The 20,146-nt window shown below is 37.2% G+C and overlaps 1 protein-coding gene across 4 annotated transcripts; it reads left to right on the forward strand.

Moving 5' to 3' along the window:
• Nucleotides 1–19,049, forward strand: HTATSF1 (HIV-1 Tat specific factor 1). 4 transcript variants are annotated; one of them, XM_036017084.1, is made up of 10 exons: nucleotides 1–21; nucleotides 613–853; nucleotides 3,310–3,490; nucleotides 4,910–4,957; nucleotides 5,425–5,579; nucleotides 7,509–7,672; nucleotides 8,814–8,913; nucleotides 14,786–14,875; nucleotides 15,775–15,912; nucleotides 16,819–18,440. In XM_036017084.1, exons 2-10 carry the CDS (start codon nucleotides 668–670, stop codon nucleotides 18,034–18,036), a joined length of 2,280 nt encoding a protein of 759 aa, XP_035872977.1. In that variant the 5' UTR covers nucleotides 1–21; nucleotides 613–667; the 3' UTR covers nucleotides 18,037–18,440. The 4 variants fall into 4 exon arrangements, with proteins under 4 accessions (XP_035872977.1, XP_035872976.1, XP_028378124.1 ...); XM_036017083.1 differs by lacking the exon at nucleotides 1–21 and adding an exon at nucleotides 65–342; XM_028522323.2 differs by lacking the exon at nucleotides 1–21 and adding an exon at nucleotides 66–426 and having other exon boundaries at nucleotides 16,819–19,049.
• Nucleotides 19,050–20,146: the final 1,097 nt, after the last annotated feature.

The following is a 20,146-nucleotide window of genomic DNA, read 5'->3' on the forward strand; positions in this document are numbered from 1 at the left end:
GCCCCGACATCCGCCTGCAGGGTAAGAATATTCCCATGCTTTTGGTCTGCCACCCCGGGCCGACTCAACCCTGCCCTCGTCAGGAGGTAGCACCCCGCGCCACTTGCCGCCCCAAGGTGGTCCGCAAAGGCACCTACGCGTGGCAGCAACGCGACCCTAGCTCTCAATCCCGAGTACCCCGCGCCCCGACCTGCGTTAGCGCTTGTTGACGCCAATGTGGGCGTGTCGGCGCGACGCGCGACGTCTTGACGTGCCGACAGGGCGACTGCGTCAGTCTGAGCGGGCTGCCGTTCTCAAGTCATTTCCGGACGTTGCCGCGGGAGTTCGGTTGTCTCAGGCCCGGTAGGCGGCGGCGGCGGCGCGCGTGCGCGCTCCCGCTGTGCTGTGGAGCCAGCGGCTGCGCCAAGGCCCAGCGGAGCGAGCCAGGTGGGCGGCGGCGCAGCCCGGCGGGGAGCTTCAGGGCGGGCACGGCAGGCGGGCGGAGAAGGGGCGGTGCGGCTGCTGTGTGGCCCGCACTCCCGGGGGCTGCTGGGGCGCTGCGGGGAGGCGGGCCGGGGGGCGGCTGGGCGCGGGCCGAGCGAGGCCGACTTCTTTTTCTCTATTCCCCTTTAGCTTTATCTCGGCCTTTTTGCGTGCTTGGTCGCTACCTGTAGGCTAAGTCGGCAAAATGAGCTGCAGCAACTTGGATGGGAACAACGACTTTGATGAGCAGTTGCGAATGCAAGAATTGTATGGAGACACCAAGGACGGAGACACCCAGAAAGATCCCGATAGAGAAACCAGTTCTTTTGGACAGCCGCCAGATGACACCCCCTACGAGTGGGACCTGGACAAGAAGGCTTGGTTCCCCAAGGTAAGAGTGTGTCACCGGTGCCACTGAAGAGCGGGCTCTTGGACCAGACTCATTTTCTTTGCGAGGTTTTGGGATAGAGTCCCCAATGGTAGTGGTGTCTCTTTTTGTTGTGTCTGTTGCAGAACCAATGTGTAAAGGAACGTAAATCTTTAGGGGCATGTCTTAAATGTAATTTAATTATAAAGTTTTTTATGCCTCATTAATTTTATCTGTGAAGGTCACAGTTGGTTATTACATTGGTGGCTGCTTTTTATTGCAAAGAGGGAAAACACCAAGAACAAACTTGGTAGCTATTACTTTTAGGGACCTGACCTCACTTATCCTAGGAATTCATATATTTAGCTTATATGCTATGTGCAAAATGCAGCTTTTTGATTAAAAAAAAAACTAGCCATTTATATAGCATTACTAGTTGAACTTTACACCCGTACTTTTCTATTAAATTTTGTCCCTAGACACATATGCTTGAACCATATAACCACAGGAATATGAGTAGAGGTGCACAAAATATGGATGGACAAGATCTGTGTATATTTGTTTAGAGTATTTGGAAATTGTTAACCATTTTATATCAGCCTAATTTCAGTAAAGTAACTGGTGTTAGACTTAGTTCTGTAAACTTCTCAGTAAATGTATCCTGTTAATCAGAATCTCATGGGTGGAAAAAAGGATACCAATAGCACACTAATTGACTTGCAAGCCTGTAATAACAAATTGTGTTTCTACTGTGGAACTTTAAAATTTATCTATTTCAACTTCTTCCTTTACCATTTTGTGTACGTGTAGGTGCTCCAATCCCTCCAAATTGTTAAATTTACTAAAGTTGATCCTTGAACAACCTGGGTTTGAACTGGGTCCACTTAACATGCACATTTTTTTCATCTTGTAAGCAGATGACATAAACTTATGGTATCAGTAAATGTAGCACAGTACTGTAAATGTATTTTCTCTTACGGCTTTCTTAATAACATTTTCTTTTCTGTAGCTTCATGTAGTACATATAATATACAAAATATGTGTTAATTATCTTTATGTTATCAGTAAGGTTCTAGTCAACAGCTGGCTATTAGTAAAGTTTTTGGGGAGTCAAAAGTTTTACGCACATTTTCAACTGAATGAGGTGTTGGTGTCCCTAACCCCTGTGTTGTTCAAGGGTCAACTGTAGTGCCAGCCCCAGTGCACATTTGGTTTCTTCAGCTTTCTGAGTTCTTTTTAAAATACAACCAGAGACATTGAAATAAAGAACAAACTGACAATAACCAGAGGGGAGGTAGGAGGCAGTAATGGAGAAAAAGAGGGGAAGGGCCATCAAGGAACATGTATAAAGGACTCATGGACAAAGCCAAAGGGGGTAGGTTTGAGGGTAGGAGGTGGGGATGGATGGGGCTGGAGGGGCATGGTGGGGTGAAAATGGAAACAACTCTACTTGAAACAAAAAAAAATACAATTTTTTTGAAAAGTTAAAAAAAATTAAAGGTATAACATAAAACAATCTAATAAATATTTAAATTAAAAAATAGTCTGATAATAGATTAACTCATGACTCTATCTTATGCTGTGGAAACCTGTATCTCTTAAAACTTAGAGTTTAAAATTTTTCCCATTCCTACGTGTGCATAACATTGATTGGTATGAAGATATAACTACACTTCTTGTGTTGCGCAATTGTGCTGTTTTCCCTAAAGGCCAGGAGGATAGATGTAAGTTGAATTGTTCTTAACTTCTTTGTCAGTAAATAATAATGTGATTTAATTCAAGGTAAAGTTAAAACAAGGATTTAGATTTACTGTTGTTAGCCGCATTCTTTATATACCACATCAAAGGTCCATACTGTTCTCTTTGCATACAAATATATAAATATTCAGTGTACATACACTTTTGTGCACCTATATAGTTAAAGGAACTATTGTTAGATTCTGTTGTTAGATTACTGGTTGGCTATTGGCTTATTCTGTTTTATTGTTATCTGATACTCCTTTGTTACATGTTCTTGTTGCCTTAGTCAAGTAGACTATAGACAGGTAGTAATTTATAAATAAAATAACTAGAAAGGTGCCAACATCATTTGAAATATTTTAGTAGTAAAAAAACTTAGTATTATCTCAGACTTTTGTGTGGATAATCCAGGTGCCCATGATTTGTTTTTTATTATTTTATGCACAGTTTTCTATTTGTAGGGTGGGGCAAAAGTAGGTTTGCAGTTGTTAGCATGTGAAACAGTTCATTTTTGTATTGTTTATTAATTATATTATTTTCCATATGAACAATTGTTTATAGGTCAACTGTATAAGGTGACTATTCTTGCATTTATACTTTGTTACTACAGTTATTTGCTGAAACGCTTCTATGTTAGGGTGTATAACTGAATACCCTGTAATTTAATACAGTGTAAACTTTTTACAGGAGAAAATCATTTAAAAATTATTCTAAATGTGTGTGTGGAATTTCTTGTTCAGATCACTGAAGATTTCATTGCTACCTATCAAGCGAATTATGGCTTTTCTAATGATGGTGCATCTAGCTCTACTGCAAATATACAAGATGTTAGTGCTAGCCCCGCAGAGGAACCACCACAAAGAAATGCCCCTGAACCCACTGATCCCAAAAAGAGGGGAGAAAAGAGAAAGGCTGAATCAGGCAAGTGAATTTAGTTTAGAAACATGGGTGTAAAAATTGTGTGTGTGTGTGTGTCTGTGTGTGTAGTTACTTTTTGGAGACTTACAATGGCTTTGAAGGAATCATTGGGATGATTTTTTAAAAAAATATTTTGGTTCATATGTTGACTCTCACTACCTTATTGAGGGCATTGAGTGGGCTGTTTCAATTCTATGCTTCAGTTGCTTGCTTTACGAAATAGAGCTATTATTAAGGGATTATCAAAATTTCTATTAGGTTGTTTTTTTGTACTTTTTGAATTTAAGTGAATTGAACTTAAGTCAAGTTTGCTTCAGCTTGGCCATGTGTAACATAGTAGATTGGAGTCAGAAGCAACTTAATATGAAGGCCTAAAGTCAGTGCAAGGATGAGGTTTTTTTTAAGGTAGTATCAGAATCTTAGCCTACATATAGAAGCAGCCCAAGTGCCCATCAGTAGGTGAGTGGATAAAAAAAGCTGTGGTACAGTTATACAATGGAATACTACTCAGACATAAAAAAGAAGGAACTCTTACCTTTTGTGGCAGCATGGATAGACCTGGAGAATATTATGCTAAGTGACATAAGCTAGTCAGAGAAAGTCAAGTACCATATAATTTCACTTATAAGTGTAATCGAATGAACAAAATAAACTAACAAATAAAATAGAAACAGACTAATTGATAGAGAACATACTGATAGCTGTCAGGGGAGGGGCAGGAGGCCAGATGAAAAAGAAAAAGGGATTAAGCAAAACAAACAAACAAACCTTATAAACACAGACAACAGTACAGTGATTACCAGAGGGAAAGGTAGGTGGGAGAGGTAGAAGAAGGTAAAGAGGAGATAAATGGTGATGGAAGGAAACTTGATTTGGGGTGGTGAACACACAATAGAATATACAGATGATATGTTATAGAATTGTATATCTGAAATCTATATAACTTTATTAAGTAATATCTCAATAAATTTAAAAATTTTAAAAAGATTTTATTTAGTATTTTTAGAGGAGAAGGGAGGGAGAAAAGGGGGGAGAGAAACATCGATGTGTGGTTGCCTCTAGTATGTGCCCCAACCAGGGACTGAACCTGCAACCCAGGCATGTGCCCTGACCAGGAATTGAACTGGTGACCTCTTGCTTTGCAGGATGACTTCCAACCAAATGAGCCCCAATGGTCAGGGCTCCATCATTTTTTTTTTTAATGATGAACTAACTCTCTTAAGACAGTGTTCTGAAACTAATTATATGTCAAAAGATCCAAATACAACTTTGAAAGCCAGACAGTGGTTTGAATTAGTCTATCTTGTTCTAAGGGTAAAAGAGTTCCTGGAAGTTTTAAGACACTTGCCACATTGTCAAGATATTATAATGTGACTTTTACCTTTTGTTGCATGTGTTTTATTTATTCATTTTGATTTTTAGGATGGTTTCATATTGAAGAAGACAGAAATACAAATGTATACGTGTCTGGTGCGTATACCTTTTTAAACAGATTTAGAGTAGAAAATACTTGATTTTGATATTTTTCACAAAGTATTTTGTTTTCAGTTTTTCTAAAGTCTTTATTATTGTGTCATTTTTTGTTGAACTGTTTACATTAGTGAGGAATATGTTTGTTGTTTATTACCAAACTAAGAAAGATTAAGTATGTGTAAATTTGCATGCCATCCTTTTTGTCTGGTTTAGGTAACTTATAGCACTTTGTCCCTTCAGATTCATTGCTACAAGGCTTCAGCAAAGCATAATTTTAATGTATGTTTGAATACATTAAAACATGAAATTTCCTCAATTCTATAGTTGTGAGATTTTGCGTACATTTGGAAAATCAAAATTATGCTCATCTAAGTTGTAGTTTTCTAATTTGTGGAATGCAAAGTAACCTTCGCCTTTATTTAGATGCCTTTGTACATTTAAAAAATTTGTCCTAATGTTAATAGGTTTGCCTCCAGACATTACAGTGGATGAATTTATACAGCTCATGTCCAAGTTTGGCATTATTATGAGAGATCCTCAAACAGAAGAATTTAAGGTCAAGCTTTACAAAGATAATCAAGGAAATCTTAAAGGAGATGGGCTTTGCTGTTATTTGAAGGTTAGTTATATGGTCAGATAAGTGTCTTTGATCTCCATTTTTAAGGAACCATTTTGTATAGATGATTACTAAGATGAAGAACTATTCAAAATATGATGCCTCTAAGAAGAAGAAGTGCAAGGACTACAAGCAGTTTTAGATTGTGCCTGCATGTATCACCTTGATAGGTTTTTCACTTATTCATCTAAGAAAGTAAAGTATCGGGTCAGAGTATTATGTAAGTTATATGACTGAAGTGCTTTTGTCTTCAAAGAATTCTCACTGCAAAGATCTCTTTCAGAGTGTATGCCTATAATCAATTCACAACACATTTTAAAAAAATACAGAAGGAAAGGAAGCCAGTAATATTTTATTTGCCCATTTGAATGAATTCGACCAGGGATCAGCAAACTGCAGCTCACTACTTGTTTTTGTTAGTAAAAGTTTTAGAACATGGCTGCATTCATTCATTTACCCATTTGTCCATGGCTGCTTACATATTTTAACAGCAGAGTTGAGTAGTTGCAGCACAGACCATGTGGCCCACAGAGCCTAAAATATTTATTAACTGGCTCTTTACAAAAGAAGTTTTTTAACCCCTGAGTTACACCATAAAGGAAATGATAGCTTATGCCTACTGTTTCCGAATATCTTTTAATGGGAGAGAATGGAATTAACAGAAATTTGCAGAACTATATTTATGGTATCACAAAAGTTCAGGAAAAGCTCAGTGTTAAAGGCACTCATCATTTCTCTGGAACACCTATCATCTTAGAAATGGGCACTACCCATTTTGCAGGGTATAAAGAGATGGGCACGACGATGACATACACATGTCATAGAACGTGAAAATAATTGTGAAGTAAAATCAAAGTGATAAAACAGCAGTACCAACAGCACAGATGTGTTGTGTGTATACAGCATTTCAATGAAATCAGAAGGGACTAGGATTAAGCTGACAGCCTTTTGAGAGAGAAGGTTTTGACCTAATTTTTGAACATGGTGGGAATGGGACATGGGTGTGAGCATTATAGGAAGGCAGTTATATAATTTTCAAATGGCTAGTTTTACAAGGATTATTAAAAATCTGTGAACAGGTTCTTAGGGGTTTGATTGGATTTTAACATAAAAAGTGGGTTTTGAGACTCTGTGTGTACAGTTTATGATCCATAAAACTGTAAGATTGGCAGACCAGTAAATTGAATCCCAGAAGGATATAGTTAATTGCTCCAGGATCTATATTATATTATGCAGCTGTGTTCAGCTGTCCTTTTGTGTTCTCTTCAGGTTCTCAGATTTTTGACTGTAGAACTGACAACTGCCCCTTTTGTAGAGGACTCAGAATCCTCAATGTGTCTAATGTACAAGCTGTCAGATAACCATTCTCTACTTCCCATTATGTTAAAGACCTACATTTTAATTGGTGAACAAAAAAATTAAGGGCTAGCTGTGCTATTCCCTGTTCCTTGAGCCATCTAGTCTTTTAAGAAGGAATATCTTAGAATTTTAAAACTGGAATGCACCTTAGAAATCATGAAGTTCATTTGCCTTATTCTGGTAGTTGAGAAATGGAGAGTCCAAGAAGCCAAACTACTCCAATAATGGTGTAATTTATTGAACAACTGCCATATGCCAGTCACTATCCTTAATATGTATTCCATTTAATTTTGTTAGGAACCCTGTGATGAAAGCATAGCTATTCCCATTTTAAGATGAAAAAACTGGGGCTCAGGGAGCTTGAATAACTTGCCCAAGGTCACATGGCTGGTTGGGGGCAGCTATGTCTTGAACGCAGGTTTCCTGGTATGCATTCTAGAGTTCCTTATCCCAAAATGGTTAGGTATGTTTAAATCATCATTGCATGTCTAGTCATCATTCATCTAAAATAACTCCTGAAGCTTTATTTCAGTCTGTGTCTTGCTGACTGTGTCTTGTTTTCCCTTTTTAAAGAGGGAATCTGTGGATCTCGCATTAAAACTTTTGGATGAAGATGAAATTCGAGGCTACAAATTGCATGTTGAATTAGCAAAGTTTCAACTGAAGGGGGAATATGATGCCTCGAAGAAGAAGAAGAAGTGCAAGGACTATAAGAAAAAGCTGTCTCAGCAACAAAAGTTTGTGTCATTTCTTTTCCTCTTTGAAAGATTTCATGTAAATATTCTAGCGTATGCTTTTCGTAATAGGCACCTAAGTTTTGTTCTATCAAATATGCCTACAAATTATTTTTAAAGAATTTTATTAGGTCATCAGGAACCTTCAGTAATCTGTACCATAGGATGATTTGGCAGCAGTGGTGTTTTTCATTTTCTGGGGTGTTCATTTATAATACAGTGGGGGCTTAAATGAGATAAGACAGCTATGTCTTTGGAAGATGTTGAACATTAGAATAAATAACATAGTATAAGCTTTTATACTAGAGCCATTAGTTCATTTTCAATGTAAGTTGAAATCAGCTACACCAGGAGCTAAATTTTTACATACAGGTTTGTAGTAGAAATTACAAATTTGAAATGATAGGTTTTTTTCATTGTATTTACTGTGTATCATATGTAGTATATACATAATGCCATCAAGTTTCTGTTAATTTATTTGTTTAATATGTGTTTTGTCATATGCTAGTTTTAAGAAATTAGCCAAAATGCTAGGTACTTTTATCAGAGTGAGTGCTGATAACACTTTTAACACTGCTTAAACTGTTGATAAAATGATCATAAAACATTTAGTTGTGATGTCCTATAGTTCTTACAGGGATAATTAAAATAGATACCTATGATTTTTATAAACATTATCAGTAAAATTTAAGATCGTAACAATAAAGAATGAATAGTTTTATATATTTCAGTGCAGTTTGTCATAATCATAAAATGCCTAAAAACCAGTACAATTACATACTGGAAAATTAGCAGTTATGGAGGAAGCTCATTGGAATATTTGTAACCAGACAGCAGTTCTGAAAAAATATACAGGGCAGTGCATAAGTAGGTTTATAGCTGTTCATATGGAAAATGATATAATAAATAATAATATAAGAATAAACTCTGTGTTTCATGTACTCACAATTGTAAACCTACTTTTGCCCCACCCTGTATATTTCAGGCATCTCAGATACTGGGTCCATCTTTCACCTGCCTGTTATTTTTATTCCAGAAAGTTCTTTGAATGGACTGTGACTAAAATATACATTCTTATTTTGGAATCAAATAATTATCATTATCAAATACTCAATAAAAGATTATTTCTACTATATGACCTTAGGCAGTTGGATTGGAGACCTGAGAGAAGGGATGCGCCATCCCGAATGCGCCATGAGCGAGTCGTCATCATCAAAAATATGTTTCATCCTATGGATTTTGAGGTAGGGTACAGAATTCTTACTGATAGAAGCATTGACATGCCGTCTTTCAAGGAAGCCCAGAGCTTGCCTCCTCCCATCTTTCCTTTGTTGTCTCTTGCACATTCATGTAGTCCTCAAGGTAGGAGAATGTAGTCAAGTATCAAAGCTTTCAGATTTCTCCATGTTTGCCTGTGTTCTTTTAATTGTATTGCAGGTAAGACTGTTTAATATCCATACTGTGGCCCAAAATGGCAACTACTTGGTATAGGAAATTATCAAAAATATAATCATTAAAAGATTTATGGTAGCTGCTTGTGCAGTTCAACAAGTATGAGTTTATTTTGTTGGGAAGGACCAGTTTCACATTTGGAAGTGAAAACTTCACTTTAGAACTAAAAGTTTAGTCTTTTGCCTCCTTAGGTTAGTGAAATATAGCTCATTTTTAAATATCGAAGTTTTTTTTCCAGGATCTAATTTTTACAAAAGTCTTTAGTGGCTATTAGGTGGAGTTTATACTATTAATGTCCATGTAAAAGTCCAAGAACAACAAATGAAAGCAAATAAAGGAAGAAGAGCTACTAAAGGGGTGTAAGGAATGTTACTTGCCATCAGGGTACCTCATGTTGCATTCTGCTTCTTGTTCTTATCTGTCACTTTTGGCATAAACCAATGGGATTATTTGTGGAAGAACAATTCTTTATTATCTTCCTGGATTCTGAAACTAAATAAGTTACATATAAGAAAAAAATGTTCATAATGTAAAATTCCAGGTTTACAAATGATGTAGTTGCAACCAAAGCCTACCCTTGTTCCTTTTGTGCATTTAAACACAGTCAGGATGGCAATATCATTTTAGCCCCCTTACATACTGGCTCCCCAGATTGTCTGTTGAGCTCCACTTGGGTGAATAGTGATATGATCAGGTTTACTGTGCACCTGTGGAGTCTGTATACCTTTTAAGATCATTGGGAAGACATATGTGGTCTATTCATGATTTTTTATGTGTCTTCTGACTAAAGTACTGAAGAACCTTGAACATGTGGCTTAGTGGGTTGAGCATCGTTTCACAAAGTGAAAGGTCACTGGTTCAATTCCTGGCCAAGGCACATGCCTGGGTTGTATGTTCCATCCCTGGTTGGGGGCACGTGCAAGAGGCAACTGAGCAATGTTTCTCTCCCTCTTTGTCTCCTTTCCTTCCCCTCTTTCTGAAAAAAATATTTAAAAAAAAGAAATATTCAATATATCAGAGCTGCTTTAGACTTACAGTGATAATGAGGTATGCTTAAAAACACATGTACACATGCACACTAAATGTATTTTGAAATGCAGTCCTTGCCAGTTGGGCTTTAAAAGGAATTCATAGATGGATCGTGGTATCTAGTCTACTAGGTACAACTCCAGAATTGCCTAAAATTCCTATCATTTGACCCCACTAGTAAATTACTGTTTTTTTTTTAATTATGAGACCTATTAATATTTATGGCTTGAAGTCCTTAATTCACATATTCCATACTCCTAACACTTCAATGTGAACATAAGTGCAAACCTAACTGAGAGTATCTGGAACCTCAGCAAGTAGGAGTCTGTTATGTTAATTACATTGTTTTTTTTCTTTCTGCTTCCACCTCCTGCCTTGCTCATTGAGACACCTTATTTGAGTTTAGCTATCACCCTGGCCAGACATAGCTTTTCTACCTTAACAAATATTCTTTCTTCCAAAAAGCCACATTTATTCTACCTTGACTCCTAGAAATCCCCTCCAGTGAATATTTTTAAGAATAGAAGTTTCAGGCTTGTAAATTCTTGGTTTTGAAACAAAAACATCACCCTTACTGGTTTAGTGTAAATTTTATTTGAGAGTTATACAGCTTTTATATTATCCCACTTTGTTTCCTTCATAGCATTTATTATTGTCTGAAGTAATTAGATCTCCTCTATTAGAATGTGAGCTCACGAGAGCCAGGGCTCTGTCTATCTTGTTTGATGGCTGTTACTATTCTCTATGTTTAGAATTGGGCCTAGCACAGAGTAGGCTCTCATTATATACTTATTAATAGGCCCTTGGCATTTATATGAAGAAAAAGTGAATGAATAATTGAATGAAACCACTGTTATTCACAAGGCAGAGTATTTTTCATTCCTAGATGGATAAAACATTTTCTGTTTAGCATCTTTGCAAATAAAGGAAAGTGTCCTTTTTAGGCACTTATGCCACCAAGGCTGGGAGGGCAGTAGTGGACTTCAGTTTCTTCACATAGAGAAAACCTTGGTGCTGTCCCTGTTTGCCTACCTGTCTTGACCAAGGTCTTATGTGGTCTGCTGAGTTTGATGAGAGCCTGTCAGTCAGAGTGACTGCAGACAATCTTATTTTTTGTTCAGTGTTTCTCTGGATGAACTTCAAAGTGTATCAATGTAGATCTGTCTAAAATAGTAGACTCTAGCTTCATGTGGTTATTTAAATTTAAATAGATTTAAATGACATAAAACTAAAAATTTAATTCCTCAGTTGTACTGGCCACAAGTGGCTAGTAGCTACCATACTGGATAATGCAGATACTCGTTTCTGTCACCACAGGTAGTTTTGCTGGACACTGTTGGCATAGACATCATATAACTCATTGTAGACCTGTTCAACAGGAAAACCTGGTTTCATTGGACGTTTTGAGGGATTGTTTGATTTGACTGGTGATTCTATATTAATTTTAAGAACGGACATCATCACCCTGGCTGGTGTGGCTCACTGGGTTAAGCACTAGCTTGCAAACTGAAGGTTCATGGGTTTGATTCTCATTGAGGGCATGTGCCTGGGTTGTAGGCCAGGCTCCAGTTGCCTCAGTGTTACTGTCACACATCATTGTTTCTCTCCCTTTCGCCCTCCTTTCCCCTCTCTCTAGAAGTAAATAAAATCTTTAAAAAAGAATAAACATCACCACTGCACTTTGTACTGAAAACAAAAACTGAATTTTCAGGTTACCGGGGGTGTGAAAAAGAAGTCAGATTTGGGGAGTGGAATATATTTTTCTTCCAAATAGGTGACCAGTGTTGGAAGCAAAATACCTAAAAATAATCTTTGGTATCAGGATGGACAATGTGAAGGTTAATATTTTTAATGTAACTTCAGAGGGTTTTCAGTATTTAATTCAAAGCCTTATTTTAAATTTTTTGCCTGGCAAATTTGAATACCAAGAAATGAAGAATTAAAACTCAGATGCAAAGGTAGGTTTCTCACTGTCTATACCACTACTGTCCAATGGAAATATAATGTGAGCCACATGTGTAATTTAAACTTTCCTAATCACCACAGTAAAAATGTAACATGAAAGAGGGGAATTTTTTTTAAAAAAAGATTTTATTTATTCATTCTTAGAGAGAAGGGAAGGGAAGGAGAAAGAGAGGGAGAGAAACATCAATGTGTGGTTGTCTCCTGCGCACCCTCTGCCAGGGACCCAGCCCACAACCCAGGCGTGTGCCCTGACTGGGACTCAAACTGCAACCCTTTGGTTCACAGGCCCATGCTCAATCCACTGAGCTACATGAGGGGAAATTTTAGTAATGGATTTTACTTAGCCCAATCTATCCAAAATTATGTAATTTCAGCATTACTCAAGATACTAATGAACTATATTGTATTTTTCCCCCTTTGGTACTAAAGTTTCAGCATACAAAGTTTGTTTCACACCTGTAACACAACTCAATTTGGACTAGTGACATTTCAAGTACTTAACCAGCCACATGTCATTAATGGCCACCATCTTGGACAGTTTAAGTTTAGGTTAGAAAGAAATAAGAAATGTGGCCTATTTTTTGCTAGGAAAACAAAACACTATACCACCCTGGAAAGTTATGATCATTGCACCCTGCAGGAGGGTTCAGTGTATCAGTCCGATTTTAGTCTCTGGTCTGTTGCTTGCAAAGTGTTGTCTTTAGAAAATTTCCATGCTTAGGTATGTTCGGGAGTTTTCCTAGACCAGGGGATTATTAATTATCTTTAAGCTTCAGGATACTATAAAGCAGTGAAGATACATTAATTATTTTCAAACTGGTATAACTGAAAATGGAGGTCTGGGAAGACTGGCAAAAAATTGATATCCTCGTAGGAAAAGCATTAGACTTTGATACAGAAATAAAGGCAGTGTTCCCCTCCTCCCCCAGTGGAATCACACTTAAATTGTTAAGTATTTTGAAACAGGTTTTACTTGTTTTTAATATAATCCTGGTTTCTCTTAGTGAATAAAATAGAAGTGTTAGGAATAATTTATGAAACTTTGACAAAGCTTTTATCAACTTTTCACTATATGTAAAAGACAGTGCTATGTTCTGTGAGGCACAGAAAACTCATGTAAACATGATTCCTGCCTTCAGAAGGCACACAGTCTGCTAGGAGCTAACCACACATGCGCGTACTGAAAAGCCACCACATGACTTTACCAAATGACTTTTATGCTCCATTCCCCATTCCTCTCAGTTCTGATAATTATATATAAAACTATATAAAACAAATTGGCCTCTTTTCCAAAATTAGAATTTATAAGTGAGGGAAATCCAGAGTCCTCCCAGCTGTAGTTTCAGAAGCCACAGATTTATAGGATATTTTTTTATTTTAAGTTTTATTTTAATGACTGCTTACCAGGGGGTTTTTTTTGTTTGTTTTTGATTTTTTCTTTGTTGTTGTTTTGTTTTGCCTTTTGAGAGAACTGTAGAAGGGGAAAAGCTACCTTTTGGATTTTTTTGCATTTTTTTGTTGTTCATGAGGAATATAAAAACCTCTGAGTTACATTAATTTAAATGTTTTCTAAATGTATGTCTTGTACTTCAGTAGAAATTCCTGGGTGGGCCCTGACTGGTGTGGCTCAGATGACTGGGCATCCTCCCGTGAAGCAAAAGGTCACCAGTTTGATTCCCAGCTTCAGGACACATGCCTGGGTAGTGGGTTTGGTGCCAGATTGAGAGGCAACCAATCTATGTTTCTCTCTTGTGTCCGTGCTTCTCTCCCTCTCTGCCCCGTCTCTAAAAATAAATAAATAAAAATATTTTTAAAAAATCCTAGGTAGGATATACTTGTTTATACTTGCATGTAGTTGCAATTCAAGCTGACAGTGTAACATTTATGAGTCTTTTTCATGCATAGAGACTTGGTGAAAGATTTCTTAATTCCTACAGGAAATCTTAAAACCTTTTATTGGTGGGGGGACATGGAGGCAGGAGGGGGTGTCCACCTGAACTCAAGCAGCAGTGTTTGAATATTTTTAATAGATTTTAGTTTCAAGAAAGCAACAGCTAAGACATGTTTTGTTGTGGGGTTAATATCAGCTCCTTATTTGTGTGGCTCTGGTGCAGTGTGTAGGAGACAAGATGAACAGGAATCTTTATAAAGGAGGTTTACTCTGTGAGTTAAAATAGAATCTTGGAAGCACAACAAACAATCTTAGAATACTTAGCCAGTAAAAGGGATATATCTTTCTCTATTAAAATATTTCTGTAAATAGGAATCGGTGTAAAACACAAAGCAAAGGGCTCTCATTGGCACAGTCATTCATGCCCATGCAGTGCCTGACTTAATATGTGCCACAGGACTCCTCCTGCTTTTAGAACTGTTGTTATTTGGGATTTCCAGTCCACTTCCCTTCTCTGCCATTGTACACTCCTACTGCTGCCTCCTGTAGTTGCCCATTTGCTCTGTCTTAAAAGCAGGGCAGACCTGTGGTAGTACCAGCAGTCATGGAACTTTAAGTTCATTTGATTTTTATTTTCTTTTAAATTTTGTAGACTACAGATAAACATAACTGAGCAAAACCTTTTCTTATTTGTTGGTATTATCAAAGCAAGAAACTCGGTTCTCTGGATTTGTATTTAAAGAAAGGGGCAAACTCGTTTGAACCATGTATTTTTGCAGGATGATCCACTGGTGCTGAATGAGATCAGAGAAGATCTTCGAGTAGAGTGTTCAAAGTTTGGACAAATTAAGAAGCTCCTTCTATTTGATGTAAGTTGATGACTTGGACATTTCTAAAGCAATCATTCTTCCAGTTAAAAGTTATTACCAGAAGTCAGTATGCCCCAAATTTTAGATTGTTTTTATATAGTAGGTCTATTTGGTGGTAGTCATCTGTTAGCAATAATTAGATGGACATGGATTGTAAGTCAAGACTTTGATAGACTTGGAATGCTGTGATTATTTCCCTTTATCATCACTCTAGAGTATCTGATCAGGTTAAGAAAGTATAAGAAAAATGTGTCAGATCTTACATTTTCATGCTTATCCACATTTACCCCCTCTTGAATGATTCTTCTCCTCTATATTTGGAGAAGAACAATTAAGAAAAGTATATTTTCTTGTACATTCCCCTTCTCACCCTTTTTTTTTTACTTCCAAAATTGATGCATAATGAAAAAAGAGTCACTGTTTATTGTGTACTACAAGCTACTTTACATGTTACCTCATTTAATCCTCAATCTTTTGAGGTAGGTGGGTACTATTATACCCATTTTACAGATGAGGATACTGAAAGTTTAGAGATTGAACACCTTGCCCAAGGTCACTCAGCTGTGATCTCTGCTGTGACCTAGCAGAGCCAGGATTGAATCCCAGGGCTGTTCAACTTTAGAGTCTCCATTTAGAGTCTATGCTGTCTTGCCTGTGCTAGACAATGTTGTCAGCAGAAACATTTCCAAGGACATCATGTTTCATTCTTGCTAAAAACAAGCTAAAGAAAAGGCTAGCTGCATGTCACTGGATTGAGTAAAAGGGAAGAAAGTCTTCATATATAGAATCTTAACTCACATTATCAGAAAGAACACTACTATTTAAGTGCTTAGTCAAATGTGTATGTTTTATTTTGAATTTTCTCATTTATTTCTTCTTTTTGTTCCTTATCTTTTTAGAGACATCCAGATGGTGTAGCCTCTGTATCCTTCAGGAATCCAGAGGAAGCTGATCATTGTATTCAAACCCTTGACGGACGGTGGTTTGGTGGCCGCCAAATCACTGCCCAAGCATGGGATGGAACTACAGATTATCAGGTAAATTCTGCAACTGCCAGGGGAATATAATTTGTTCCAACAAATACTGATCTAGCCGTCCTTCAGATAATGTTTGGATTTCATTTAATCTGTGTAATATTATAGTAGCACTTTTAAATAATACTTACCATTCAGAGCATAGAAAGCAAAATGTTCAGCCTTTCAGTTTATAAGTGTAAATTTGAAGCTTATTCAGTATAGTGGTAAGAAAAGAACATGTTAAACCAAAATGTTTCTCTTTTTTGTGTGTGTTGTAAAGTACAGGCAGGGTTTAAATATTAACTTTTTCATTAATGAGACATTTCTGCAGTATTAGAGTGTTGGGCATTTATTTAAATGATCCTAAGATCAACTCTAGTAAATCAAGATATAAAGTTTTTAGAGCATTGTTCTGATATGCCAAGGTTGTGGGTTCAATCTCTGGTCAGGGACAATAATAATAAACCAATAAATGAATAAATAGGTGGAGCAGCAAATCAATGTCTCTCTCTTTCTCTCCTCTTCTCCTCTCTTCTCTTCTCTTCTCTTCTCTTCTCTTCTCTTCTCTTCTCTTCTCTTCTCTTCTCTTCTCTTCTCTTCTCTTCTCTTCTCTTCTCTTCTCTTCTCTCCCTCCCTCCCTCCCTCTCTCTCTCTCTCTCTCTCTCTCTTTCTTTCTCTCTTTCTCTCTCACTTTCCCTCTCTCCCTCTCACTTTCCCTCTCTCCCTGTCCCCCGTCTCCCTCCCTCCCTCCTTTTTACCCCTAAAACTAAAATGATGTAAAATTTTGAAAACCAAAGATAGGAAATTGCTTTGATTTCCTAAGCAGTGCCTTGTAAAATCAGGATACTTTTATCAGTATTAGAAATGCTCAGAGATACAACTTTCATCTTAAAACTTATTTTAATGGTAATTTTCATTTATGCACAGGTGGAGGAGACCACAAGAGAAAGGGAGGAAAGGCTGAAAGGATGGGAGGCTTTCCTCAATACTCCTGAGGCCAATAAAGGTCTTCAGCGTTCAAATTCCATTTGTGCTTCAGAAAGGGCAGGGCCTTCTAGAGTAAGGCATTTTTCAGAGCACCCTAGCACATCTAAAATGAATGCTCAAGAAGCTCCAGCTGAAGTGGAATTTGAAGAACCTATAGATGAAAAGAAGTTTGAAAAAACAGAAGATGGGGGAGAATTTGAAGAAGATGGTAAAGAAAGTGGCCCCCCAAAAGAGGAAGAAGGTTGCCTCCAAAAAGAATTTGAAGGTGGCTGCCTTGAAAGAAAGTCTGAGAAAGACTGCCCCAAAAGAGAGCACGAAGACCTTGAAAGACAGTCTGGAGAAGGCAGTCCCAAAATAGAGTTTGAAGAGGGTGGTCCTAAAGAAGAGTCTGAAATGAATGGCCGTGGAAGAGAATCCAAAAAGAAGCGGCTCAAAAATGATTTTGAAGAGAATGGCCTTGAAAAGAAGTCTGAGGAAGATGGCCCCAACAAGGAGTCTGGAGAAGAGAATGGCCCCCAAAAGGAGTTTGAAGAAGATGAGTCAGAAAGAGAATCTGAAGAAGACTGCCCTGAAAAGCTGTTTGAAAATGGCTCTGAAAAAGAATTTGAAGAAAACGGCCTCAAAAAAGAGCTCGATGAGAATGGCTGTGACAAGGAATTTAATGAAAACGTGTTTGAAAAAGAGTTAAAAGAAAATGACTCTGAAAAATCAGAATTTGATGATGATAGCTCTGAAAAAGTGTTTGAAGAGGAAGGCTCTGAGAGAGAGTTTGACAAAGAGTCCGATGAAAAGGAAGGAGGGGAAGATACATATGAAAAAGTTTTTGATGATGAGCCTGATGAAAAAGAAGATGAGGAAGATGCTGATGAAAAGGAGGAAGATGATGGAGATGAAAAGATGTTTGAATACTCAGATGAAAAAGAAGATGAAGTAGATGCAAAGGAGGGTGAAGAAGAAGGTATAGATGAAAACATGTTTGAAGATGATTCCAATGAGAAGTTGTTTGATGAAGATTCCTGTGAGAAGTTGTTTGATGATTCTGATGAGAAAGGAACTGTGGGTGATTTGGGGAATGTTCAGGAAGAAGGGGCCCTGTCCACAGGCAGCAGCTTTATCCTCAGCAGTGATGATGATGATGATGATGATAATGATATTTAATCCCTTAAATTTACTTTTGAGGGCTGTTCCTCTATCTACATTTTGCCTATGCTCCAGGGTAATTACTAGTAGTGTTAACATGAACATGTGCATAGTAGTAAGATGCCATCAGATTAATGAACAATTTCATTGTTTCCTATACCTAATGATTTTAAATATATGTTAATTGGCTCTTAAGTTAAAACTTAATAGTATAATGCAAGTAAACTGGATACTCATCCTTTGTCAGATTTGTTAAATGCATGCAGAATATTTTTTAAAGTATTCTGATTGAATTTTGTGATATTCAAAAATAAAAATAAGTTGTTAATATGCGGAAACTGAAAACTGGACTTGAGTTAAATTGCATTTTAAATTCTTGCTATTGCTTTATTCATACCTAAGCTTAGTTTTTTAAGGATTTGTAAAATCTCATAGGAATCTCCTTGCTTCTAGCTTATATTACCCCTTATGTCCCTATTTCTCCTCTCTAAACCAGAACATGTTACTAAACTTATAAGGTAAACAGCACTTAGGAGGTTTTTTCCTGCCCAGTCCTTGAAAGTTACTTTTGTTTTCCTTTATACCTTCTTTTCATGATAGTTGATTAGTAGATGTGCAAGAGTGAACTTGCTGAGCTTTACAGCTTCCACTACTGAAGATACAGAGAAGGAGATTAGAATTGTAATCTATGCTGTATTATTTGGGCCCCTTTAGAAGTTGATTGGAGGTCTGGGACCTCTCCCCAGAAAAGTGTACACACTACACAACTTTTTGTATACAGTTTTTAGAGGTTCTTGGATCCCCTAGAGTTTAAGAATGTTACCATTCATACTTCAATTTTGTGTTCTTGTTTTTGTTCTAGAATGGTGCCTAGTACTGTGATAAATTGTGTAGTCCCAATAAAATGTTGGGTCTTTCTTGCTTATGCTTTCCAAATTTAGTATTGATGAATTGACTTCTGATGTAGCATTAAGAAGTTATTCTCATAAATTAGAATCATTGAAATAAACTGCATTGATGCTTTTTCATTAGACTGTCTCTAAGTGTAATCATTACCCTCTCTAGACTGAAAAGAGTTCTTGCACTTCAAGCCAGCTTTCTTAGTTTTTAGTTGATGTCTGGGATTTCTTAAAATCTGCAGGATTTGCACCAGGGATACATCAGTAAAAGAGTTGAAGAAAGTTAAATTGAAAGATTTCAAACCAAAATAGCATTCCCTTTAAAGATGAACCAGAAGCACCCAAATATAATTTATTGGAAAATTGGTTTTCTAAATGAAAGGAAAATGAAGCTTTATCTTCATACACAGGGGTTGGGACATACAACTACAACTTTTTTTTCAGGTAATGAAACATTTGTTCACCCATTATTTTCCTTCAAGTATGTATACTGTAACTGCAAAGGAATGATACCAAAAATTTAAAAAAGTGGCAGGCACATTAGAACCTGAAACCAACGATTTTAAACTTTAACTGAGCTCATTAGAAAGAGTCTGTTTTCATTACGGCTTCCCTACTTGTTAATTTGGTTGATGATCAAAATACTTGTGCTCTTCATATAAACACCCTGGAAATGAAAGTTACAAACAGCTATAAATCGGTAAATAATTTATGAGGTGCTATTGACAAGAGTCATGAAGTGCAGACTCACCTGTTTTCTAAGTTATCAAGTTTTATTGGTCCAGAAAATGAAGTTTATTGTGAGGCAACAATACATCCTGTTATCAAAAGAAAAAATATATATAGGAGTGCATTTTAAGCACAGCAATGCACAACAGTTACCTGGCATTTTCTAAAGGTAAGGCTCCTCAAAACTATGTATAAACTATAGTGTCTATGAATATCAAATAATGCATGTAGCCTTGAATATGTGAAGTGGCTACAGGCATGCCTTTGAAAAGCTTGAATGCCCTGCTCTCTGAGGCTACAAGTACCTTGATAGGAAAAAAAAAAAAAAACTTGAAACTTTATTTTCCAGATTTTATTTATTTTTAGAAAGAGTGAAAGGGTGGGGGAGAGGGAGAGAAACTGTGTGGTTGCCTCTCATGTGCCCCCTACTGGGGACCTGACCCACAACCCAGGCATGTGCCCTGACTGCGAATTGAACTGGTGACCCTTTGGTTCACAGG

The sequence above is a fragment of the Phyllostomus discolor genome, chromosome X (assembly GCF_004126475.2).
Source record: "Phyllostomus discolor isolate MPI-MPIP mPhyDis1 chromosome X, mPhyDis1.pri.v3, whole genome shotgun sequence".
NCBI lineage: Eukaryota > Metazoa > Chordata > Mammalia > Chiroptera > Phyllostomidae > Phyllostomus > Phyllostomus discolor.